Source organism: Haemorhous mexicanus, chromosome 9 (assembly GCF_027477595.1).
Source record: "Haemorhous mexicanus isolate bHaeMex1 chromosome 9, bHaeMex1.pri, whole genome shotgun sequence".
NCBI classification, from domain to species: Eukaryota; Metazoa; Chordata; class Aves; order Passeriformes; family Fringillidae; genus Haemorhous; species Haemorhous mexicanus.
Genome location: NC_082349.1, coordinates 27,108,303 through 27,135,254, shown reverse-complemented (window position 1 = coordinate 27,135,254; position 26,952 = coordinate 27,108,303). Strand labels below are relative to the sequence as shown.

The window sequence follows — 26,952 nt, the reverse complement described above, 5'->3', positions numbered from 1 at the left end:
TGTGACTATCATTGATCTGTGAAGGCATTCAGATGCCTCAGTAGTACTTCTTATTCCTGTTGGTATTGATTAAGACCGAATCCAGAATCTTTGAGATGCCAGTATCAGCAGCTGTTGTACAAAGCCTGTCGTCTTCATGTTAGCTTAGTTTTGTTGTAAGTGATGCAGTTCGAGCATTTGGTTTTACATTTTGTTGGTAGGTCCAGTCACAATGGCAAATATTAAAAAGCTGAGTTGTTTTTAGCTGTGACTGCTTGAAGTCTTGGGCTTTGGAAGCTGTTTGTAGTGCTGAACACTAGTGAGGGGGTGGTTGTAAACCCAATGCAGCAGTTCTGTTCTTGCTAGCAATTCCTCTGTGTCCCAGCTGTGCAGGGTGATCATGTCCTATGTACGGCTGATGAAGCTCATCTAAGCCTCCTGTGGACCAAATCTGACACATAGCTGATGAAATGCTCTTGACTGTCTTTCAACAGAATCATTTTCTTCTACTTCAGGTACATGAACCAGCTCCCTTAGGGATCAGGCTATAATAGAGTACATGAAGAGGATGGGAATTGCTGCAACACTAACCTGAAACTGTTTGCTCCCACCCTGGGGGTTTTGCTTACTTGTGGTAGTTTGTCTTTGGAGCTCCTTGGGGTGGAAAAAATGATGGAATATCTTAACGAGGAAATCTTCTCTGCATGGCATATGAGCAGGACCTGTTTGAGCTTCTTGCAAGCACATTTCACTGATTTAAATGTTTGTTCACAGCAGTCTCTTGAGAGAAGGAGTAGTATCATCCCTGTTTTATATATGGGGAGCAGGAAATCCAAAGAGACCATACCTGAGGTCTTGGAAAAAACATTGTGTTGACAAGATAGAGAAGATTAAACTTGGGTTTTCTGACTTTTCATCTAGTGCCTTCCAAAGGGGCCACATGGAGAGTGACAGAAGAGCTTGAATGTTTGTTGAAGGACCCCAAGAAATTTGCATTATTGAAGAAATTGGAGGCATTGTGTAGCACGGATTTTCTTTAAAGCAGCATTGATTCCTTAACTACTGCAATATGTAGCAGGAATGTGTAATGTCCGACTTAGGCAGAGGTCAGAGCGCAGTAATCAGGAATCTGACGTATATTTAACCTGCACTGATTGGGTTCACACCAGCTGCAATGAAATGCAGATGGGAATCTCACTGCAATGTAGACAAACTTTCTCAACTACTAGTATAGCATGGATTGGATTTTGCTCCTTTGCCCTTTCTTCTCCTTGACATTCTGCAAGAGCAGCATTTTTGTGGTATTTGCTTAGAAAATGCTGGAAGGACAGTAAATCGCACTCATGTTTGAAGGCATTCTAATTCTTGGGTGAAATATATGTTTGAAAAGTATGTGTGTTACTGTTATAATGAAGATACAGTGAAGCCTTCTTCCAAGCCAGTCCTAGAATTGATAATTAAATGCATTTTACTGAAAAATAACTTGGTTTCCAAGTCAGTGTTCTCCCCTGCTCATGCTTTTTATTGATCAAAGCATTTGAGAAATTTTGAGGTTTTAGCATGTAGGCTAAGACAGTTCAAATCTGAGCATGTCCTTAAGTGCTTTGGTAAAGCAGCTTTGCTGAATGTGCTGCTGCCATTGTTCTTGTTGGCTTCTGGCTATTTAAACAGTTCCTGTAAATCAGAATTTGTTAATCAAGATTTTACACTTAGTATCTCTTGGCCAACACAGGCCGGTTCACCTTTTTTTTTTTTTTTTCATTTAAATTGATAGCCTTAAGTTGAGAGAGTCTGTTGAGACTGTTTCTCTCAAGTTGAGAGAAACTAAATAAGAGCAGCTTTTAGGTATTCACACATGAGCCAAATTAAGATACTTTAAAAGTGAAATAATGCTTTTAAAGTGCTGTGAAAAGTTTCATTGTTCATTTGGTCCACTACACTGATCTTTAAATGTTGTCCTGGACATGCAGTATGAAACAGTGATGAAATGGAAGAAGGTTAAGTCTTGGTGTTTAGCTGTTGCTGTTGAGACAAATGAATTTAAATAGAGCTAGTACAAGACTAATATATAAAAAGTCTTCATAAAAATTTTAGGCAGTATTTTAAAGGGCTATTTTAAATATACTTCGAAATACAAATAGAACAGACCAGAAGTTTAAATTTCCTTGATTTTTTTATTTTTAAATAAGTTACTGTTACAGATGGACAGAATAGAAGAGGTTTGGTTTGCTTGCTCTAACCCTACATAAAGTTCACAGATGATTCCAAAAGATCTGCTGACTTAAATAGCTTTTTTTTTTTTTTTTTTTTTGTATAAAATGTATTACCTTTAGGTTCACAAAAGAGAAGAATGTAAATAATCCTTATCTGCAAAACACTGATGTTTAGAAGTGAAATAAAATTGGGTTTATGCTGACAGGGTGAAAAGTATAATTAAAGACTGTGTACAAATAGGCTGAAAAATCTGTGGAACTGGGCAGCAGCAATACCCTCCTGAGAGCCAAGTGGTAAGAATGTTTATGGATGTCTGGACTTAACTGTGGACTAATAAAGCACTGTAAACATATGTATGTTGTGTTACTAAAAAAAATCTGATTAAATGTTTAGGAACACTCCAGTTGCCTTAAAAAGAGGAGGCAAAGAAGGAAAATTTCAACCCTTTGTACTTTTTCCTTTATTTTCTTCAAGAACACCAGATTATCAAGAAGAATGTTGAGGGAAAGCACATTTGAGGCTTTGCTCTTGCAGGTTACTGAGGTTTGCTGTAGCATCAAGGGAACTTCAGCATGCTTGCAGTATTAATGTGCCAGTATCTCAGTATGCTAAATATCTTTTTAATACACTCACTTCTCTTAAGTACAAAGTATTTACAGTTTTCACAAGTATATTAAATTTTGTTAAAATTGGGCCAAGGAATAAATTTTCCATTTATTATTCCCCCAGACAGAGCGGTTGTCAGAGCTTAACTTTCCTTCTCTCTGCCGGCAGTGGCAATAAATGTAAAGTCTTTCTTTTAAAGATGAGTCTGTAAACTGCTGCGTTAGCATTACAATGATTTATGGAGAAAATTGCTTTACCACTGTCAGGGGCCTTCAGAGAATAATGTGGCAGTCTTTCATATTTGAGAAAAAGAACAGGAAAATCTAAGAAATGTACCACAATGAGATGTCTCTCTGAAGCCTGGGTACCAGAAAGCTGGTTCTCCCTGCTCCATGATTCCCACCTTTGGGAACATGAGTAAACTCTAAGGTTTGGGGGCCTTGTGTGGGTTTCTGTCATTGGCTCAAAATTCAAATTCTTCTAGATTAGTTTACTATTTCTCTGAAAGATCTAAAGTGATATTTAAAAGGTTTTGGGTAGCTGACACTAACTGTATCTAAAGGCTCAGTGATTTACAGAGAGGGAAATAAACCTTGTGGTTTTGGCTGGAGAAACCTTGGTCAACTCATCTGTTGAATCATGATCCAGTGTTCAAAAACTGCATCTTACCTTTGGTGTCTATTATATTTTTTCCATTGCTTGCTCATTGTTCCATTGCTTCTAAGTAATGAATGAGATGTGAAGAGGTATCTCTTAGCATCCAAACAGTATGATTAAGTCTGTTTCAAGATGGCATTTTTGTTTGTGTTCATCCTTTCAGTAGCATGACCTGAAATCCTTTCTTCAAAGGTGAGTTTAAAAGAAAAAAGTCCATTATGAGTGAGTTTTTCTTGTATTCATTGAACTGTTTAATTTTTCTGTTGCCCTTTTTACTCTGGACTACAATTATTTGTCTGAATAAATTCTCAGATCCAGACTTTAACAAGATACTTTTTAGTTCTGAATCCACCATAACAAGCCTTTTTCTTTTTTTTTTTTTTTTTTTTAATGCTTAGGCTGCCTAGGATTAGATGAGCCATTTTATTAAGTTTGTGACCAGCAATGCTTCTTTATCTTGCAGGTAAAGATAAATGAATGAAATTGAAGTGGGCTTATCCTTTATAGGATTATGTTTGAGTGTAGTAGATGCTGCTCTTTAAGAAATGAGGAAGGCTGGATTTTACTTATAGCCTGTTAAATAAACCATTTTTAAAATGGACTCTTATTTACAAGTGGCAGCTCAAAACTGGACAAATCTGTCTTATTTGAACTGTTCCCAAAAGTAGAAGGAAGCGAGAAATGTTTGGATAAGGAGACTTAAATTGCAGAATTACCAAGGAAACTTGAAGTATAATTCCCTGAACCTACTTGAAGTTTGTGCTTCTCCTGTGGTTCTCTTACTTTCCTTCATCTGAAGTTCTGGGATTTAGATCAGGCATTGTTTGGGGCTGAAATGGGATTTTTGTTTAATTAGAGCTGAGTGAAGTACAGAGCCTTTTCCTTACTTATCTTTCTGTGGAGTGCTAAACTGATATATTTCCTAGTTCATGATTATGGTCTGGATCCCTTGAGCAGAAGCTAAATGTGACTTGTACCCAGCAGAAGCGTTATGCAGGGGTCAATGCTGATCTCTGAATTCAGAGTTCAGGGACACTCTGCCCTGGAACACAGCCCTCCAAGTCCCAGGATGGGCTACTGGTACCAAGGACTGATAGCAGAAAAGAGCTTATTTGCTCCTATCTCCAGTCTTGATCTGAAAAGTAAACCTTCTGGTGACCACAGTGGTGCTGCAGAGAGAAGTTTTTTCTTTCATCAACATAAGAGCTAAAACTTAACTTGAAATTGGGAGGTTAATGAATGGAAGTGGCGTGGCTGCCAGTGGGACCTTATTTTTTTCCTACAAATTTCAGACAATTTGGCAGTAGGAAGATCTTTTTCTCATTAAGCTCTCTTAGTACTTGAAACCTGTCTTCATCTGCAGACAGATGAGAATTTTTAGTTGAATTTCAACTTTATGAATTTTCATAAATGATTTGTTAAAAGTATTGAGCAATCCTTCACTTAATTTGGGAACCAGCTTTTAAACAAAATGTTTTAAATAGTGATTGTTCTTCAGGTTTTTTCTTTTTTTCTTTCAATATCTGGAAGGATCTATATGCAGTTTATGCAAGGAGTTTCCATGCCTTGCCATGTAGCAGTCACTGCCTGCAGTATGGGGTAATCCAGTTTGGGAGTAGGATTCTCAAAGGGATGGTGCAAGCTCTATCCTCAAATTCATTCAAGAACAGGCTGAAGAAAGCCCTGAGCAACCTGGTGTGATCAGAGCTGCCCCTGCTCTGGCCAGGATATTGGACTAGAGACCTCAGAGTCTTCGGGACTATACTTGGATAAAGGTACATGACCAGAGCATTAGACATTTTACATTTTGCCCTCACTTTCTACTGAGCATCTTCCTCTGGCCTTAGATTTTAAGAAGGAATTTAAGGAGGAGCTCTCTATGTGGTTTTAGCATATGTAGTGCAAAGGATATTTCACTTCCTACAAACCTTATGATCGCTGCTTACAATTGCAAGAGGATTGTATTTATTAGATTTAAGATTGCTTTTATGTTAAAGAGAAGCTTCCTGAAAGTGCAGAAACTCACGATGGGTGCTGTAGTGTCAGAAATGTACTTTGAGAGATCAATATTCAGGTAGGAGGATGGTACTGATGCCTCTTTCAACCTAGAAGTGAAACAAGACATGCTTTCAATACAATATAGAAGGTAATATAAAAGTGGATTTTTATTTTGAGGCCTCCAGGGGTAGTCATGGAGAATATCCCCAATGGCTGTCCACAGAGGGTGAATACAGTTTTTCTAAGTTTAGTGATTTAGCATAATTGACAAAAAAGCAGTTAGGAGGACAAGTGGTGTTGCGGTTCCCCTCCAGGTCAAGCCCCTTCTCTGGACCAACCCCTCTTGGTACTAGCTGTACTTTATGAAAATGTATCTTGAGGAATTCTTCTCAACCTTGATAGCCAGGAAGAACCAAGATAGTATAGAGGCCCTGGAATTTGTTTTATCTTTCTGCCTATGGAAAGGGCATGGAAAATTACTGGGAAAACTGGCCACTAATGCAATAGTGTCCAGAGCTACAAATATATGTGCAAAGAATACAAAGAAAAAAGCATATAGAAAAAAAGGCAAAAACCAAAATGGCATATTAACATATGAAAATTGCCTTGCATCATTGCATCCACCCCTCTTGATTGCTCAGGATGAAAATCTTTTCAGTGATGCTGGAGGTAGCTGCCCTTCTGTTGATGTTAATGTGGTAATGGGTGTCATCAGGCAGCAGTGGTGTATCTTGGCCTCAAAAACTGGACAGGCAAGCCACAAAAGCTGTCATTCCAGCATCTTACACACACAATTCACATTCTGACAGTGTTTGTAAAAGTCAAAGATGGATTTCATTTAATCACCCCCCAGTTTTATAGCTTTCATTTGGCATTGAGTGTTGATACAGTGAATTCTTGTTTCTGCGTAGATACAAATCTCTTATTAATAGAACATGGATTTCTGTATCTTATTAAAGTAATCTTTTAATTTTCTAGCCATATTTGCTGTAAAATTCCTGAAATTTTTTAAGAGCTAATGATCTGAACAGCATTTGCATGCCTTTGGATTTTTTTTTTTTTGTTTGTTCCTGGCCAACTAGAGATGTTAGCCTGTTAAATGGTGGGTAGTTGAGCAATATAAGAGTGTGTTAAAGCATCAAAGATGCATGGTGTGGGCTTAAACGAGTCTGAGAATAAACCTTACAAGCAGCTCAGCCTGGAGAAGAGGCTTCAGCTCATGATTATTAATAGATCATCATTTGCATTAATAAATACAGTTTCTGAGGCATGTTTGAGATTTATGTGCTGCATCGTTGTTTCATATAATAAGGTAATAAATAACACAGAATAAGCTATGAAGTGATGTTTGTTTTCATGGGATTATATACAAGTGTGTCCATACATTTGTGCAAGTGAAGTCAGAACAACTTCTCTTTGAGACTGTGGAATTAAGGGTATACATGAATCATTTTTAGAAACTGTAAAAAAGGATAGCATTCAAAATACTGATTAAATAAGATTCCAAGTGCCATCAAAACAAATCTTATGAAACAGTTTTGTCAGCTGGATGAGAAATGCTTCAAATGATGCTTTAACCTTGTTCTGTCATTACCAGGCAGTAGGAACATTGTAGTTAAGCCCATCCTCTGGCTGCTTGGGAGAGGCTTGTCTGGTGTATGGATCTGATATTTAGGAAGGCTGGTGCCTGTTGGATTGAGCTGAGTGGTCTAAAGAGGTTGCTGTCTCCAGCTGTCCCTCCAGATTCTCTGCAGGGTGTCTGGCAGAAGAACTGGTGGCAGTGTCAGGAAAATACAGAGGCTTGAGCTACTGGAGTGCTAGGCTTGGGGTGGTGATTTGTCCTGTGAAATGGGACCTCTGGCAGTGTGGTCAGCTGGAGACAAACATCATCAGCTGCTGCTGCCAAATCATGGAGGAAGCATATACTGGAGCCTACAGACAGACTGGGCTGTTTAAAGTCCCAGTATTGATGGAGATCTCTCTTTCATATCTATTTGTTCCCCTGCCTCATCAGCTCTGTCAGCTCTTGCTGTGCTCAATTTTAAAGAAACAAAATCCTTGTTTATGTGGTAACAAAAGGGTAGCTTGGAAACAAACTTTTGAATGGCTTTATATCTAGAAGACACTTCAGTACTTTCTACAACTGGGCTCCCTTCTACTTAATGATGTAATCCTGATAAGATGGTGCTGTTGTTCAGGCTACCTTACAGGCTGTTGGGGAGCAGGGTTTACTCTATAAAACCTCAGCTTGGGTAGAAGCTGTTATGTTCTGTTACAACTGAACGTAAAGAACTTCTTTCCTGTGCAGTGCTGGTGCACTGGCAGATTGCCCAGAGAGGGCGTGGAGTCTCCCTCACTGAGATATTCCAGAACCATCTGGATGAAAGCCTGTGCCATGTGCTCTGGGATGATCCTGCTGGAGAAGGGAGATGGGACCAGATTGACCCACTGTGGTGGATTCCAGCGTTATCCATTCAATGATTCTGTACTGGAAACACTGCCCAAACTTGAAGGCAGATCAGAATGTTTGGATAGTTGTAACCTCTTCCACCTTAGTGTTTGAAAATGTTGACTCTGTGCTGTGGCTACTGCCAGCTGTTCATAACCCACTGTGTATCAGCCCAGCTGGGTGAAGTGGTACCTCCTGGGTTACAAATATAGATACAGGTTACCCAAAATACTGCAGCAGGCAGACTGATCATTTGGCTTGAATTTTAAATAGTGTCATAAGGAACGTTCTACATTTAACTGTTGGCATTTTTAATTAAATTTCTCCTGCTCCAGGAAATTATTTTAAATGGTGTTTATGGAAAAACTGAATCTAATCCTCATTAAGTTGCAGGGTAGTCGTTTGCAGCAGCTTTGGCTCATTGTACTTCTGTGGATCTGGCATAGAAACCCTGGCATTGTCGTCATCTTCTCTTCAACATGCAGAAGAGCATCGCCCAGCAGTAAAGTGGCTTTTCATCAATACGCTTTTTATTTGGTGGCTTGCAGAATTCAGCAGTTCCCTATAGGTTTTCTCATCATTAGTGCTAATTAAGCCAAGTTGCCCTGAATGCATGTATGGAAAAAAACTTTATGCAGCAGAAGAGACTGTCTCTAGCTATAGTCTTATAGCCAAGACTGGGACTCTGCTATGGCTTTCTGGGATATTTTGGGTTGTATTTAGAGGAGATTAGGTTTGTAGTAACTCCTTTGCAAAGTAGAGAGGAGCATGGTTCTGAAAACTGAGCTAATGCAAGGAGCCCAATTAATCTCACAGCATAGTATATGCTCTCATTGGGTTTGAAAAAAGGATGACTCTGTTTTATCTAGAGATGACAAAGCATAAAAGTCGCTCTGTTGGGTTTGATTTCCGAGCTGTGAGATGGATCTAAGCCTGCCAAATCTCCTTGATTCAGGTTTAATATTCTCCTTTAAACAAGCTCTTTATGGAACAGGAGTATTATGAAGTGGTCTCTGTTAGAACTGATGGCATTTCATTACACTTAAAAGGATTTTTATAAGCAAGAAGTGGGCCTGGAACTAGGTCTAATGGCATTACTTTGTTAATGTGGTACCTTTTTGTGCCTTTCTTCAAACAGAGCAGAACAGCCCTCCAGGCTACTGTGCCTGTAAGAGAGATCCTGAAAGTATGACTGCAGCATGGCTGTGCAATGATGTCTTTCCAAGGGAGCCCAGAGCTGAGGACTGCCCTTCCCTGTGCAGTGCAGGCTTTGTTAGGCTAGTGCAACAGCCTTCCCAGCCTGTTTCCCAGATAGTGGGGGGAAGTTAATTAACACACAGAGTGACTTTCCAGTGTCTGTTTTTTGTGCTTCAAATAGAGGTTTGATTAGAGGCAACATTCTCATTGGATGTTTGGAGCCTGGAGGAGGAGATGGGAAGGGTACCCTGGGTGCATTCAATGGAGTCACTAGAGCTGTGATATTCCAAGCAACTCCAAAGAATGGCATCAGCCTGAAATATCTTAGGGTCCTCTGTCCCACAGTGTTTATTAGACATCCATTAGACTTCAGTCTGATCTACTGAGAGTAGCTAAGATGACTTCACCTTGATCAGAGGACAAATTGGCAAATTTCTGGTGATCGGGGGTCACATCTAACCTAAGGTAATGTGATTCTTAGGGATAAAAGTGTTTGCTGTCTGATAGAATGACTTTGAGTGATAATCTCATTTATGCATTTTACTTATCTATCCAAATAACAGTTTACAGAGAATCGAGGTTTAAGTGGTCCTTTCTGACTAGAGATAGCAGCAACCTGTCTGGGATCATGACATGCTTGCTCAGTTTATATTTTAGAAAACATTTGGCAGCCTGGGAGTTTGAATCAAGAAATATGTTCTGCAGTAGTGGTCTGTCCTTGTCCCTATGGCACAGATTAGGACTCAGAAATAAAAGCAGTGACCTTACTTAGGTGGTGGTGCTCTGGAGTAAGGAGTAACTAATGGAACTGCTGCTTTATTATAGAGTAAAACCTCAGTGGTTTATTTCATCCACTCACAGCTTTAGCAAAACAAGCTTTTGATACTGAAACTTCATATCCTTTGTTTCAGTAGCTTTTGATTTTATGTGTGACAAAATGTAGGCTTTGAGCTGATAGAACACAAAGTCTGAGTGCTTTACTGCAGCTTCCTATGCCTGAATATAGCTTTGTTTTTAAAAAACCATGTTAGTATGCTAGTAGTGCATACTTAGTGACACTAATTACCTTACTTAATTACTTAAAATATCAGTCTGTTGTAAGCAGTCTCTCAGGTGTGTGATATTAATACCAATTTCTGTATTGGCCCCAGGTGCTTAACCATCTACACTGGTGCCCACAGTGTTGGATTGTAACCTAAGTATCTAATCTTTGGCTTTGATGCCTCAAAATGAGCATTGGAAAGAGATAGCCAGGCTTGGGATTGTTAGGAGTGACAGGACACCCCTTGGAGGCCATGCAGTGGAAGCAGAGAGTAAGAAATACTTCAAGGAATATAAGTGAAGGATGAAAACTGCTGCTGTCATCTCTCATTCTTCTCACCAATTAAGTCCCAACAATATATTCATGTTGTCATTAAATATGGGACTCCACAGCAAGATAGGAGTTGATGTTAAAGATACAGAAATAGAAACAGCGCTAGGCTGGGGAGAAACAGGATTGAAAGGCTTTGGTATATCCAGAGAGGACAGTGTGTGTGTCTCTCTCTCTCTCTATGTATATATATAGATATATACAGTTCCATGAGAGGGACTGAATCATCTACTTTGTAGAAATGGCAACTCCTACAGTCACAGATCTTGGTAACAAGTCAGGGCTGAGGCATTTTTTTTACAGTAGCAATGGTAGACTGTGTATGGGAAGGGGAGAGGAGCAGTTGGCTGAAGAACTTTAGCTGTAACTGGTGGTACAGTTAAAGGCAAATGCACTTAGATGCCTTCTCCCTGCCTTCTCCTGTTTTCAAACAGTGGGTACAGTGCATACCTGTTAATATCTGGTATGAACCAGCTGTACATGGATTGCTGTTGTCAGGGGTTACTTACTACCTGAAACGTGTGTGCTTCTTAAAAAGTGGAACTGGGAGGGAGGAAACCCCCCTCTGCCCCAAACCAAATCTTCTGGTGAGTAGCTCCTACTGTAGTGTGACTTGTTGAACACCAGTCTTGCTGTTGCCTTGTTCATAACTCTTATGGGGAGGCAGCTGCTCCATTCCTTTAATCAATTTACTTGCCCATCTGTATGCATTCCCTAACTCCAGCGCATCCTCCAGGGATGTGGAGAACAACTGCGCACACCAGCAGGATGCAAATGTACTAAGGCTTTACACAATGGCAGAGCTGCCAAATACTCCTCCTTTACTCTTTCCCTGCTGCTCTATCCTCAACACCAAAGCAGGCTTCTAGGCATGTTTCAGAAGCAATTTATTTCATAATTCTATTTGTTAGCTGTGAATGTTCTCCAAGGTCACAGGCTTTACCATTAAAATAAAGCAACTGATTTATAATCTCACAGATAGGGAATTAAGATAAGCAGTGGAGAAACCAGAACCCTTGAGGATGTGCTTACTTTCTAGCAGCTCTTAGTGATATTTCCATAAGATGTTGTTTGTCAACTTCTTAGGAAGGAGAAAGAAAGCAGTGATTTGGGAATGAGAGATGTCTCTCTTCTATTTTCTGTGGAACAAAACTGTCAGATCCTTTCAATTTGATTTCTGTAAGTAATTCTGTGGCATGTTTATAAAGCTCTTTCAAATATCCGGCAGTTCGTATGTCCCCAGAAGATTCCTTACAGAAATTTGGTTGGTCAGAAATGTGGAGTTTAAAAATGGGCTGAACAAAAAGGAGCAATTGATAACTGTTTTTAACAAGTACATCTTTGAGGAGCAAGGACCACTGCTGGTCCAGAAGGTAATTTCACTGGAGGTTTTAATTATTTCTTATTATTCTATTGCATATTGTTATTGTGCTAACAAGGAATTCATTTGTACTGTGGAAATGTATCACCTGCAAAGCAGAATGTTGTCTTTCTGAGCTGGCTCTGAGTCTTTTGACAAGACAAAACTTAAATTCTGTGGTGAATTTTCATATAGATAAGCTTGTGTATAAGCAAGAGCTTACATTGACTTCAAGCAGCAGGTGACAGGAGTACCCACAAGCCAGTTAAATGCAAATAAGACTTGCATAATACTAAGTGTATTTAAAAGACTTGCAAGAAAAAAGCATTAAAATAATGGTTGCTGTGCAGGTAGGCTGTTTGTCCTCACGCTGATTAGTCCAGGTGTAAGCAGAGCTTTGCAAATACTAGGAACAGTTTTATATGGTATATAATGCAATCAATTAGGTAGTTAGATTGTTCTATTTTTATTTGTAAATCACTGATGAAAAGCTGACTGGCAGAAAGTGAGAACAGAAAACACTGGCTCTTCTAGGACTGAGCACAGGTGATGGGAGGCCAAGGTGCAGGTGTGTGTTGGTCTGTACTGTAGTGGTTTATTTCTGCATTCTTTTTCTCCCTGCAGTGTCTTTGATGCTTTTTAAAGGTCACAGGTCTGACAATTCCATTACTTAAGACTTTTAATTTTTTTAATGATGTGTTAACTTTATGGGCATCTTTAAATACTAATTTGTCTACAGCATGTCTCTATTAAAAAAAAAATAATTAATACTAGAGAAGCAAACCCAACCTAAATGAGAGAGGTTCTATTCTGCTCTAATAACTTGGCTTTTTACCAGACATTGTAATGCATTATTTTTCTTTCTTCAGCAGAAGGCTGAGGGTTTAAATTGAATCCAGGCAGATGAATCACTGCCATCACTTTACTTGTGCTTTACCTGAATCCACAGGGCAGGGAACAGGAGAGGAGACAGGAGTTCAATTAAGATTATGGTAGAAGTAAATCCTTTGTATTGCTATAGAGGCTTTGATTATAAAGTTCTTCCACAGAATAGGGTGAGCTGACAAAACAAGACAGACCTGAATGGTGTTTTCATCCTGTGTGTATAGAAAGTGATTTAGATTAGTGTAGATCTGGGGAGTGGGGAGAGCAGCCTGGATGCTTAGGTGACTTCTTTCCCTCTCCCATTTTATTTAAATAGATGCTTGCAAGATTGTGTAATTCCTCAGCCATAAGCATGTTCCTCCCTGCATTTTGGAGGCTCATGATTTTGCAGGCTGCACCTGATCAGCTTCCCTAGCAACCAGTTGTGAGTGGGGCCATCTCCTGCCACTCCTGGGAGAAGTTTGGGTGCCTGACTTAAATGGCCAAGTTTCAAGCTGCTTCATTGAATTATTTTATAGCAACAGACTGCATATCAACAGTTTTTCTCTCCATAGTTTAAAAATAACTTGATGATATCTCCTTTACAAGGACTTGAAAATTCTGTTGGTGTTTAAATTTATCTTCCCTTGGAAACATTGCATTGCCTTCGACTTCTCAGCTCTGTTGAGGAGTGCAAAGCTCTTGCTGTTGCAGCAATGGGGGTAGCCTGAAGAGCCCTTTCTCTTCTTGTAATTGGTTTAATGCTTTCTAATTGTAGAAAGGTACCTTAAATACCCCTGCTCTCAGGATTTTGAATGTGGAATTAGTGTAAACTCAGTTTTTCCTGCTGCCGTTAAGAGCTTCCTCCCTGGTTCATAAACACTCTGGATTCTTAAGGGGGGGAAAAAACAAGTGATAGAGACAGCAGGGATTTAAATGAGTTAGTGAGTGGAAGAACTCCAAAAGAGACCTCTCTAAACAGTAGACTGATTGCTTAGCCAGAAGACTTGGGGACAGCTGGTTACTGATCGTAGAAACCTCCTGACTGAGGGCAAATGCTGCCCCCACCCTTTCTGGGGAGGAGTCTCATTGAGGCTGATGCCCTCAGAGGAGACAGGTGCATGTGCACCTGCCCTGCCAGCAGTGCCACGGGCTGCAGGAAAGCAGAAGCTCCTGGGAAGTAGGATTACTTCCCCAGCTGCTGGATGTCTAGCAGATTTCTCTCAAGCCCTTCCAAGCTGTGAAGGTAGGAATGACATTAGCTGTTTGTAACCTGCTGCCTGCCTTTCTCTTAGATGTATTTCACGTACAACCTCAGGCTTTTCTCATTTGCAGCTTAACTTTGTTATAAGTTGACTGCTTTTACTTCCAGCATCATTGATATTTATTACAAACTTGCCCTGCGGGTCAAGAAAGAAGGTTCCTCTGTTTCCACAAGCAACCCTTAATGGAAGTCATGGTTGTTTTTACAGTACTGATGCTCTGATTTCAACCCCCTGTGGTTACCCAGGGAATTTAGAAGGGTTGTTTTTCACAAATACTGCTTTGCTCTGCATTAGCACTTTAAAAGTTCCTGAAGCTGTTGCACACAGGAGGAATCAATGGGCAGTCATGCCATGGAATGTTAAGCATGTTTCCAGGACAAGCTGTTGGCTTTGACCTTTGGGTACCATGCAGTGTAGATGGTGTGGCTGAACTGAAAAACCTCCAGAGCATGTGAGCAAATATCCTGGCTGTGGGAGGGTGATTGTGCTACCACAGAAATGGAGATGTGTGTTGTTGGAGGGTGGATTAGAGAACAATGCTTAGAGCAAGAGCTCCACACTGCTGGGGTGTGTGCCAGATCTGACCAGGGTGTTGTTCTGAACTGGGTATTTGAAAACTGCAGATTGTGATTTTCAACTCTGCCATACCAGGATGTTTAGGAGGTAAAATATCCTCCTGATAAGTATGTGGGGTATTTTTATAGAATTCTCAACCTATGTTTTTGTTTCTCAGTATTGAGTTTGACCGAGACTGTGACTACTTTGCCATCGCTGGAGTGACAAAGAAGATTAAAGTCTATGAGTATGGTACAGTCATTCAGGATGCAGTGGATATTCACTACCCTGAGAATGAAATGACCTGTAATTCCAAAATCAGGTAGGCATTGATTTGTATTTGAACTCAGAGTGCCTTTTCCACTTGATTGTTTATGTGTAGCAATTGTTCTGCTTTCTTTATGGGAATTGGAGAGGAAAGGAGGAATGCAGGCACTGATGGAGATTGGGTGGCACAGGCACTGTTACTTGTATATACTGGGTTCATCCAAGGCTGGATGAACAAAGCCCACATATCTGGAGGAGAAAAGGCAATAGGGAAGTAAACTGCTATTGTGTTCCTTGCAAATGCTGTTGGATACCTGCTCAAAGTGGTGGATACATGCTCCAGGTAAAGTCATAGCTTGTCCAAGGTAACCTCTGTACCCAGTTCTTCATAACAGTTACTGATTCTTTGTGCTCTCTTCTCTTCATTGACCAGATCCTTTCTGTTCTTCTGAGAGGTTGCTAGCATCTTCTACCTAGGATTTTTTGTCTGCCTGAAGTACTGTTCTGCTGGGCCTCATAATATAAAGCTCCTGAGAAAGGACCTTTCTTGATTTTTTTGCTTCTGTGCTGTCATTACTGTGAACTCATTTTTTTATCCTTTTAGATGTATTAAACCAATGAAATATAGACCACCATGTTAGAAACTCAACTGAAAGAATCCAGCTAAATTACTTAAAAATCCTAATTTAAAAAATCTCTTAGCTCAGAAGTAAATAATAGAGGCAATCAAACCCATTCAGTATTATAATACAAGTCTCCAGCATCTCTGTTGGAATAATTTGTTAATATTTGTTACTCTACATTTTAAAAGCACTAAAGCACCCATGAAAATGCAAGTAATAAATTTATGTAACAGTCCAGCTTCCATGAAAACAATGTTGTGCAACAAAATTAAGAATGTTTGTGAGCCTATTTTAGAGCATAAAAGTCACATTTTGTTTTGTAGCTGACACATTTCTAAAGATAGCTCAGTCATTCCTGTGTTGCTTGTGCTCATTATTCCCAGGAATTACATAACACTATTTTATGAAGGGAAAGCTGTAAATGCAGCTGACCCTGGGACTAGATTTCACAGTGGATAAAAGCAGCATGAGTAGTTGGTATTGATATGCTGTACTGATTATGGAGCTTGTGTTTGGCTGGGCTGATGAAATGTTCTGCATTTTTACCTGAGTCATAGCTGACTTTGCACCATTCAGCTTCATTTTTGTGGAGAGATGAGCAGAATAATAGGAGAACCATCTCGCAGTCTTTTAATACCTTTTGCCTTAATTAGAAGGGGAAAAGCAATGTGTGTTTGGTATTTCTTGGACAACTTGAAACAAATTCCAAACTTGCAGTTTGTTTTGATAGGGGAGCTACCCTGACACTCCTGCCAGTCATTAGGAAAGTTGTTAATTCCCCCTTCTCCCCTAGCTGCCAGTGAGGAGAGTCACATTAGTGCCTTCTGTGGTGTTACTCTTGTTGGCTTTGTGCTCCAGCCAGGGTGCTGCTTGCTTTAAAGATTTTTCTCATTCTCAAATTTCATGCATGTATATGTTTTATGTATACACACAATGCTAAATGCTCTGTCCTGTGACCCTCTTCCTCAGTAGAGGAGGATCAGGTCCTCTCTCATTTTCTTGCCTACTTTCTCTCATTCCTTTGAAGAAATAAATGGTGGGGTTTTTTTCCCCTATCAGCCTCCTCCAATTATATCAGGCTTCCTTTGGCAGGTAGGTGCTTTTGGCTTTGACAAAGTTGGTCTGTCAGTCAGAGGCATCCTTGCTATATCCATTAGCTGTGCTGCCAGTCACCGGTGCCGGGGCTCGCTGCTGCAGCATCGAGCAGCATAATTGCTTGCTTTTCTCAAGTGGCATAGCTTGAGGGAGAAGTTAGAGATGAAGGCTGCAATTTCATTATGGAATATTGCAGTGTGCTAAAAATGTGCCCATATTGTAATAGAAAAATCTAAATAAGTGGAGCCTGCTCTTTGTAAAAAGCCTCAGTTTAAAGCCGTTGATCTTAATTTGGGTGAAAGTGCAGCTTCTCCAGGAGACTATTCTACCTGTGAGTGCCCCTTCTGCTATCAAAGACAAACATATTTCTGCTCTAGCAAATGGGTGGTATTTCTCTTCCTGGCAGAGATGCAGGGGTCTGTGTGCAGATGGGATTTGGTGACATGTCTCTCCTGGTTAAATTGATCCTGGTTAACCTTGTTCAGAGCAATGATGCCGGAGCATAAATCATTAGTGATGACGTTGGTGACTCAGCTTTCAGAGGAGCAGAGGCTCTGATGGGCTTTTATAAAAGCAGACAGGTGACAGCATTTGTGAGGACTTGTGTCTGGCCAAGAGCAAGTCTGGCCCAGAGCAGCTGTGGGAAGGGAAGCCCGTGCCTGGGCCGGGGCTGGTGCCAGCCCAGCCCTGCTCTGCCGTGTGCCAGCTGGGTGCCTGCTGAAAGCTTGAGCTTCATGCCAGCAGTAATTGATTGTAGGCTTTCCTGGAGCAGAGCCGTGGTACCAGCTGTAGCTGAGTCTCTTCCTCTTTTCCAACCCCCTTTTTTACACCCACCTGCTTCTTAAATACATTCTTTTTTCATCATCTGCTAAGCCTTCTTATCCCTATTTTTAAGAGCGGGGAGGAAGTCGGTGTGTTGGGTTTCTGGTAAATGTGCATCGCATCCCCTGGGAACAACAGTGGCATAAGCTTCCAGGAAAAACACAAGATGACACATAAATCCTCATAAAAATCCCATTTACAGATTCATAGCTTCAGTACAAGAAACAAATCCTGGCATTGTGTAGTAGCTATAAACAGCACCCTGTGAGCTAATTATGACTTGCTGTGTCCCTAGCTATGGCAGGCACTAATCTGCAGCTCCCCCTGTGCAGGAGATGGGAAAGGACAAAGAGGAATGGCTAGCAACAAGCCACAGCTCTGCTCTGATTTATTCAAAAGGCAGATTTGTTGTTTTGCCATAGGTCACAGGGGGAGAAAAATAAGGAGATCTAGCATTCAGGTAAAAAATTGGCTTTAGGCCTCATTAATCTACAGCAGGTGATGTGTGAGTGTGGTTAGGTAAACATGTTTTTGAAATCCATGTTTAGTATTCTGCATGCTCACCACCGTGTGTTTGCAGCATCTGTACTTCAGTGATAGATGTTACCACAAACCTCCAAAATCAGCTGCATCTGTTTAGTCAATTGCAGTAAAAGCAAAGCATCGGTATTCTTTCTTTTTTAGGAGGCTGCTAATATTTTACAGTTTTCATATTTTGGTGTCAGTTAATCAAATATGTGATTGCTATATCCAAATAGTGCTTCTTGGGTGTATTGCTGTCAGCTTTGAAAATGGCAGCCACTTCTTGTTATTAAGTTTAAATTAAGCAAAAACTTGTCATGGCCTTTTTCATTGTAGACTCTCTGCAATTTGGAATTTGGTTGTCTTGGGTGCCTGTATTTCCAATGCAGAGGATGTTTGACACTAAACAGGTTATAAGGAAATATGCCTTCAACTTGCATTAATTCAAGTTGTTAGAATCACTGATTCACTTTGCAAGAAGATGAAATTTTCTTCCAGAAATATTTGTCTTTAACCATACCAGAGGTTTTCTTTGAATTGATTAGGAAAAAAGGGGTTTATTTTCAAACATTCATCACAGTAATGTAATTCCATATGTCTCTGAAGTATTGGTTTCGTGTTGTTATTCATGTGGATGTCCTTTGCAGTAGTAGATCATGCTCTTAAAAACATTTCAGTCCCAAAACTACCAGTCATCAGTTGGCTCATGGTGACAGACTGGGTCTGAAGCACTTGGTGCTCAGAAGCAGATCAGACCACAGGAGTTTGTGCCTTATTAAAAGCTTTAACCTTATTTAGCTCTCACTGCCAGAGGAGTGGTTGACACTGGGTAGCTTGAGCCTGGATTTGAGACATATCAGCCATAAAAATACAGTCTCATGAAAGAAAGATCAGCAAAACTGACAACACTAACTGAGCTGGCCCACTTGTGTGTCTGAATAAAATGAAGGATGCACATGAATCTTTACAGGGTCAGGATTTCGGTGTGGCTGGATCAGATGCTGAGGTTAGGAGGGTTTTTCTCAGGTTGGTGATTAGCTTTCAACTACAGTTTTTCCAGCTTAATCCCCTAGGAAGGAAAGCTATCACAACTTCTGATAAGATAAATATCTGGGGTGTAACTATCACTCTCTCTCTGGATTAAAGAACAAAGCAAAAACTGGAAAATAAAAATGCAGCTACTGTACTTAAAATAAAGGATGGCATCACACAATGCCTTTTAGTCCAGTGAATTATACATACTCTCAGCCCTAGATAGTTATTTTTATATCATATCTCAGAGCCTTTGTACTGCAATTTCTCCTGGATGTGGCTGCAGACCATCTAAAGGTTGTCTACAAAAGGTTGTTTTCATGAGTTTCTAGGGGTTTGATAGTTAATCTGAGGACTATGTCAGCTGCATTTTTGGTTCGTGTCACCTTTGACTTTCCTTTGCCCTTCTCCAGCTTGCTCCCCCATGCCTTTTTTGAGTTTGTTACTCAATTTGTTACCCATGATAGCATCTCAAGAGAACCCAAAAAAAAAATAGATGTCTTTAAAGCTTCAGCACAATTGCCTATGTTGAGCATGGAAAAAAGATCAGTGCTTCCCTTAAGGGGAATGTGGCAGAGAGTTCTCAGCCCTCTTCAAGTCCCAGGAAAGCCATAAGGAAGAGAAACTTATCCCAGATCCAGGACAGCCTTCTTCCTGGTGTGGATTGTCACAGATGCCAGAGGATACAACCAAAGGACTTTTTACAGAATGACTTTTTACAGGTGCAGAGAGTGCTAGGACAAGGAGGAATGGTTTTAAGCTGAGAGGAGAGGTTTAGATTGTGTTAGGAAGCTGTCTGCTCAGAGGGTGGTACAACTCAGGTTATCAGAGAAGCTGTGGCTGCCCCATCCCTGGAATTGTCCAAAGCCAGGTTGGACAGGACTTGAAGTAACCTGGGATGGTGGAAGGAGTCCCTGCCCATGGCAGGGGAATGGAATGAGGGGATATTTAAGGTTTCTTCTACCCCAAACCATTCTGTGATTTCTATGAAAGGACAGCCCTTGCTAAAAAACTACCTGCAAAGGGAGCTCCCCTCCACCTGATCTAACTCTAAATTGCACTCTACCAAGGTTACTTTGGAGAATTTAAGTTAGAAAGAAGCTCAGGTATTGCAGTGTTAAGGGAAAAGCTCTGGTTTCAGACTTTGTAAAGAGTTCAGACTTTGTAAAGAGGGTTGGATGGGGATAAGGGCAGAATTAAGGCCGAGAGCTGGAACAGAGTTGATTTTGTCTTACTATGATCTTTTAATCATATTACTTAAAAATGAAAGATTTATGGTGTGTGTGACTTAAAGGGTGTTAATTGAACCACTTAGTGGCTGCAAATCCCTAACCATTTTTCACCTGTCAGTTCCTGTTTTCCCCTTTAAGTCTGTCTATAAATGCTTTCCAAATGAATGTTAACCCCTTGTTTAACACCATCATGCTGCAGTGGGATCTTTGCTGTACCAGAACTAATGAACATGCTTTTGGGCACAGAAACCATGTTTTTCTCCATCTGTACCATCAGTGAATTATTTTAAATCTATCACATCTCGAACAGAACTGTTAAACTCTTGTCCTTTACATCTTTCTACTCAGTGATTCTTAATTTTCATTGTCTGGGGTGATTTCTTTTTTGACAAGATGTGGTTATATGATTCTCTTCATACTTCAGGTGGAACATTCATTCTGTAACCACCCAAAGTGTCACATCAGCCTTCCTCTAGGACCCTTTTCACTTGCTGATGTTGTCTGATGTCCTCTCAAAGCCATCCAGATAGGAGATTGCTTCTAAGATATGGCTGGGGTTGGATTCTTTCTGCTTGTACATGATGGCTTCACGTACAGATTATTTCCTTTCTTCCTTAAGTTCCTTGAAGCCCTGACTTGAGAGGAGATAATCTGGTTGGGAGGACAGGTTTGGACTGATAAAGGTCTCCTGTGGTGTGGTTTCTACCTCCCTGCCATTGGCTGGAGACTGCTCCCAGTCCACAGCTCAGTGTGGAGGAGCTCTAGGGATCTGAGCTGCTTTTGTTTCCATCAGGGACTGCTCCACCTGGAAACATGACTCCAGATGTGGTTAACTCTGGGCTGCTGCAACCTTCACCTTATGGAACTGGTGGGCAGTGCCTGCCAACTCCATTTGGAACTCAGGGAGTCACTTAAGCCTCTTGGAATAAGGCTTCTAGTAAATCATAGGCTGTCAAGACCTGCTTTTCTGTGTAGGTACCTAATGGAAGTAGAACTGAAATAATGATGGCTCCTTGATGGTGCATTTGTGGGCAGCTCTCATGCCTACAAGGGTTAGAGATAGTTAACATTTTCTCATATCATGGACGAGGTGAAGCCAGGGCAATCATTGCATGAGCTGTATCGCTGCAATCATCATCATATTAGCTGGTGGTTAAAAATGATGACTTATATTAGGTAAATAAAATTTTAAGTTTCTGACTGTAAAGTTTAAAAACCAAGGAATGCTGTTAAGTTTCAGCATAGTCAGGAGCAGAATGCCAATGCTCCTTACTGTTATTTAACTAATGGAAAAATAAATGTTTAACTACCATGAGAAAGGACAAGAATTTTTCCTCTTCTGTGTGTAAATTATTAAGGAAAACATGATGCAAGTGTATAGTGGAACCAAGAATTTAGCATGGTACAATACTCCTAAATCAGTATCCATGTATCCTCATCATCTTTCAGTGTGTAGCTGCTCTGATCAAAGCAGCACTAAGAAGTTACAGAATTGTGGACTTCTGGTTTGTATTGTTGGTTAAAACTTGGCCCCAAGGCTACTGTGATCTAGTTATCCGTGTCAGAGCTGCCCGAGGACCTGCATGAATGAGATCTGTCAGTTCAGCTTCTGCTCTGTACATCACAGTTGATACCTACTGGCATGCCTCCTTGCCAGATGGTCCAAAAATTGGTGAACAAGTATTACAAATTTTCTTACCTCTGTCACATTTTTTGGGAGTCAGAGTAGAGGCATAGTGCCAGAATGCTACGAGTGTGACTTGGCAGTGTTGCTGCTCTTGTTTTCTCTGCTGATCATTAGAGTTTGCCAGTGAAATCATCGTTTAGTTTTGCACAGCCTCTCAGTTCAGCTAGAAGTCAAAACCTGTGTGATACATTTTCCAGTTCTTGATCAGAAACATTTCCTAAAATATTCATAGCAAACAAACTGCTGTTTCCTCCTGGATATGAAGGCATTTTTAGCATTTACAGAAAGCTGGAAGTAGTTTCTCAGGAGTCAACCTTTCATGTGCACATAGGTACATATATAGAATATTAGATGTGTGCTGCTGGAGAGGTTGATTTACTGTCCATGCATCTATGCATTTTACATATACAGCTATTCTTAGGTAAGTAGTATATGGTATGATAATAATTTGGTATACTAATATGGTATAATGGTTATTATTATTAATTTATGGAATAATAATAATTTGTTTATGGTAATAACAGTAGTGTCTATTGCTGAGAGGTAAAGGCATCAAACCTTGAGCTCTCTGAGAATTTGTGTGGTATTCAAATAGTAAAAAAAAAAAAAATCAGCGTTTGAAATAATTGCATTTTTTAAAAACTCTAGACCCTAGCACTTCTTATCAAGGGGGAAATGTCTCTTCAGTGAATCGAGTTTTGCTTTTAGTTTGTGGAATAAGGTTTGTTCTATTTCTGATGGGTTTTTTATTTTTTTCCCTGAAGCTGCATGTTTCAGTGGGGTGGTTTGATCAAGATGCTGTGTGCTTTGCAAAGATACTCATTGCCTAATGTATTGCAAGAGTGATTTTTGTGTTGTACATTGATTCACTGTAAGACTGACCAGGGCTTGCTCTTTTTAAGCTGTATCAGCTGGAGTAGTTACCACAAGAACCTGCTAGCCAGCAGTGATTATGAAGGCACCGTCATCCTTTGGGATGGATTCACAGGACAGAGATCCAAGGTCTACCAGGTAACACACAACCAGCAAGGAACATTTCCTGCTGCATGCACTGTGCTGGGAGAGCAGCACTGAGTCTGAGGTTCTGCTCCTAGTCCGGCTTTACTGTTCCACAGGGTGAAATTGGATATTCCTCCTGTTTGGTAAATGCCTCTCATCTGCACAGCTTTATTGAGCTGTAGTCCTCCAAGGGAGGCAGTTTTGTTTTCCTGTCAGTTGTGAGGCAGTTGATGTTTTTTTTTTTTGCTGCTGCTTTTGGGCAGGGAATCTGCACAGGGAGAAATCAGTTCCTGGAAGCTGTCTTGCCTTTCTTTAGAAGCCTCTATCTCTCCATACCTGTTCCACTTCAGTCTTTATCAAAAGCCTTTTGTAAAACTCTGCAGTGATTGCCAGCACAGGTGCTTGAGATGCAGAAGTGCAAAATGCAGCCTTGAGTGGTGAGGCTGGGAGAAGGGAGCACAAGGCAGAGCAAGGCAGCTCCTTCCCTACAGAAGACCTGGTCAGAAGTTTCTGGCATTTTGTTTCTTTGTGAAACTCAAACACTGTGTTTCTATCTAATGGCTTCTGAGGAGCTCGTGATCAGAACAAGGAGGCTGGAAGAGAGCTGTTGTGTTTGGGAAGAGGCTGGAAGTGCTGCAGGCTGTTGTGTAGGTAGTATAGTCCATTGAAACTGGTCAGTGATAATGAATGAACTACAGACTCCTTGACAGGTCAACATAAGTTTTAGTTCCTATTTAGGCCACTGTTTACCTTCTCATTGTTTTTTAGTCATTTTATAATGCTTGTTTTCACTAATCCTTTGCATATCTCAATGAAAGAGAAATTTTACTGGACAGAATAAATCTAGTCTGGTTTCCCCTCAAATACTTTTTGCAGTTCTTTATGAGGCTGAATAATGAACCTGGAGACTACCAGCTGTTGCTTATGTTAAAACAAGCTCATTTTGCTTCCTATCAAATTACTTGAATTTTTTATTTGGATTTGCATAGAGGCATTGACATCTGCTTTGCATGTACTGAAACCCTTTAGTGACTTCATCCTTGTGAGCTTTTTGTCTTGTAAGCCTGTGTGAAGGCTTTACACAAAGGGTTTGACTGAATTTCAGATTTTATACAATGTAATGCTCTGCTTTCATGTGGGATGGATAGCATAGCAATTACAGCTCTTCTGTGTTTTGAGGAAAAGTGTGCAGTATTTTAATAATATTTATTTGAGTGGTAAAACAGAGGATTAGACACCAGGAGAGTTACTTAATAGCTTGGCAGGAAGGTGAGGATTTCCTGGACTTTCAGAGAGGAGGTGGTTGAAATGGGCATCTTGTCAGTATTGGGAGATTCCTAAAAATTGCTTATTAATATTGAAAGATACAACTTCAATCTAGGATAAGCAGCAGCTCCTGGTGGAACCACAGACAGTCAAATAATGCTGCAAAACCAGGTTTTTAATGTGTATATCCTGAATTTTTTTTCTTTCCAAGTAAAAATGAATTCAGTTTTAATTTTTTAAAAAAGCTATTCTAGTGTTTTCTGCTTTCCTGACATGTCTAGCATATCGATAAGATTGGTCTGATTGGGAGAAGATATTTTCTGAAAAACTGCTTAACACAGTAAGCTTCTCTCTCCAGTTCCCTGCTGACAATTTCTACCAAACATGTGTGTTTTCCTTTACTGTTTTATCATACTACAACTCACTACCTTGCAATACTGTTCTCATTTCTCTCAACAGGAGCATGAGAAAAGGTGCTGGAGCGTTGACTTTAACTTGATGGACCCTAAGCTATTGGCTTCAGGCTCTGATGATGCCAAAGGTACTATTTTATTTCAGACTCTGTGTAGGAGACATAGGCTCTTTGTATTCCATGGGAAGAACAAAAACGTGCTATTTCAAGTAGCTGATTCATCAGCTGCCTTCAGTATTGTAATTGCTGTGGTAATGTGGCAAGATATTACTGAACCATTTGGATCTTTGAGAAGGAGAGGCTTTGTTTGGATTAACATCTCTTGCTTCACATTTTTTTGTGTAATGTACTCTCAGCTAACATTCTCCTGAATTCCAAACAAACCAAAATGTGTTTTAACATTAGTTAAACTTGTTGAGTTAAAGCCTCAGGGCCTTTCAAAAGAACAGCATGTATTTATATTTCAAAAACAAGGCTGTCAGTAAAATAGCAACAGTTAAAAAATGCCTGCTGCTCTTTTACCTGTAGCTCTGCATGTTAAAGACAGTGTTTCTTGGAGCTTTAAGGAGCTGGATGGTGGATTGAGTAGGAGTGCTGGGAGCAGCTCTCAGCCTTCCACACTCCTGGGTCCATTTGAGAAAGCACTTTTGGAGAACCCTTTGGCCAAGCCCTTTACTACATGGTGGTAAAAAGAAGTTCCTTTTCTATATAGGAAGCTCCTAAAGAAGAGGATGGCACTGAGGGAGGTGTAGTACTCTTCCTCCCTAATGAATGAGAGTTTTATCTGTAATATTTACAGTATCAAATCAGGACTATTTAACAGCAAGAGCTTAAAAGTTCCTTTCCTAAACTGTGGGGCTCACTTCTCCCTGATGGGCTGATAGAGCTCTGGACAGAGCTCTTCATGATTTGCTTTGAAATGATAAATTAATTTTTCATAAGTGCTAAAATTAATTTTTCATAAGTGCTCCCCCCTTCCAAAAAGCTTTTAAATGCTGTCCCAAATGAAATTAATGTTCCTCAATTACATTTGGCAGTAATGGAATCATAGAATGGTTTGGGTTGGAAGGGAACTTAAAGCTCATTTTCTTGCAGCCTGTGCCATGGGCAGGACACATTCCACTGTCCCAGGTTGCTCCAAGCCCCATCCAGCCTGGCCTTGGACACTTCCAGGGATCCAGGGGCAGCCACAGCTTCTCTGGGCACCCTGTGCCAGGGCCTCAACACCCTCACAGGGAAGAATTCCTTCCCAATAACCCATCTCCCTTCTGGCAGTATGAAGCCCCTCCCCTTGTCCTGTCACTTCAGTTCCCAAAGCTGGTAATTCCATTTACAAAACTTTAATGATTATTTTATATTTAAGGTGAGTTTAAAATGTTTTCAGTACACTTCCCCTTCCTTTTCTGGTGAAAGACAGGTGTGTTTTCTATCTGCTTAAATGCAGCAGGACTGAATATCCACCTTGTAAGTTAACAGCCTCTTCATCAGTGCTCCCCACTCTTGCCATGCATATAAAAAGCTAATCTGCCAGGTGGATCTGCATTTATTAGCATGTTAACAAGGTGTCCAGTTTTGCAAAGCCCAGCTGCAGGCACAGCTTCTGTCTTCAGTTTGACTGTTCACTTCTTCAGTAATTGTCTCTAAAAGTGTACTGTTTACTTAGAAATTATTGTAATAAAGCCTGCAGATCCACATAACCTGCATTTCAATTCACAGAGGTCTTTTGAAGGTGTATTGGGATTTTGGTGGATAAGACTGGTCTGGAACATTTTATCCTTTATTTTTACCATGACTTGCCTGTGATTTGCATATATTAAGAGCCCTTTAGAGACAAATGGAGTCTCAGCCCAGATTTTAGAAGTTTTTGAGGTACAGATCAATAGCAGCAAAATGTCCACATTAATGTCGTAGTGTCCATCTTCCATTTGGAAGGATTAAATGTGAGGGAATGGTAACACTCATGACAAATGTCTTCATTGTAACCTGCCTAACTTAAAATTTTGTCCTTCTGTTTATGTTCATGGTGGTCAGGTTCTGGTCAGTTTTAATACACAATAATACATGTTTGGCCAGGTAAAGTGTATGGCAGGAGAGATCCTTTATCTACTTTTCATGTCCTCTTTGATTTCTCTGCATCTTTGAGGCCACACTGGGCTGCAGGAGCTAATCTCATCGTTCTTCCTCACAAAGCACAAGTATCACATTTCCCTGTCAGGTGGTCAGGACAAGGCAACAAAAAAAGGGACAGCTTATCCAGTTCTTCCTGCTTGCCTGTGTGTCTGCCTGTCTCTCCTCTTTCTTTTCAAGTTAGGAGCTAATTCTGAAAGTAGATGTGTGTTGGCGAAGGGGCTTATGAATGAAAAATCCTGTGCTTTTCAGCTCTCTCTGCCAGGGCTCAGGCACTGCAAAGGAGGTGCTAACAGTGCTGTTAGGCAGAAAATGATTCTCCTATAATTAGCAGCATCATCCTTGGGCCCCA

At 40.4% G+C, this 26,952-nt stretch overlaps 1 protein-coding gene across 4 annotated transcripts in view; it reads left to right on the top strand.

Moving 5' to 3' along the window:
* The window catches only part of COP1 (COP1 E3 ubiquitin ligase), a 124,926-nt gene that overhangs the window by 37,959 nt on the left and 60,015 nt on the right, over positions 1 to 26,952 (top strand). For all 4 annotated transcript variants that reach the window (XM_059854608.1, XM_059854606.1, XM_059854607.1 and 1 more), the window contains 3 exons: positions 14,695 to 14,838; positions 22,699 to 22,807; positions 24,521 to 24,602. In XM_059854608.1, coding sequence (XP_059710591.1) covers positions 14,695 to 14,838; positions 22,699 to 22,807; positions 24,521 to 24,602 — 335 coding nt within the window. The remainder of the gene's footprint in view (positions 1 to 14,694; positions 14,839 to 22,698; positions 22,808 to 24,520; positions 24,603 to 26,952) is intronic.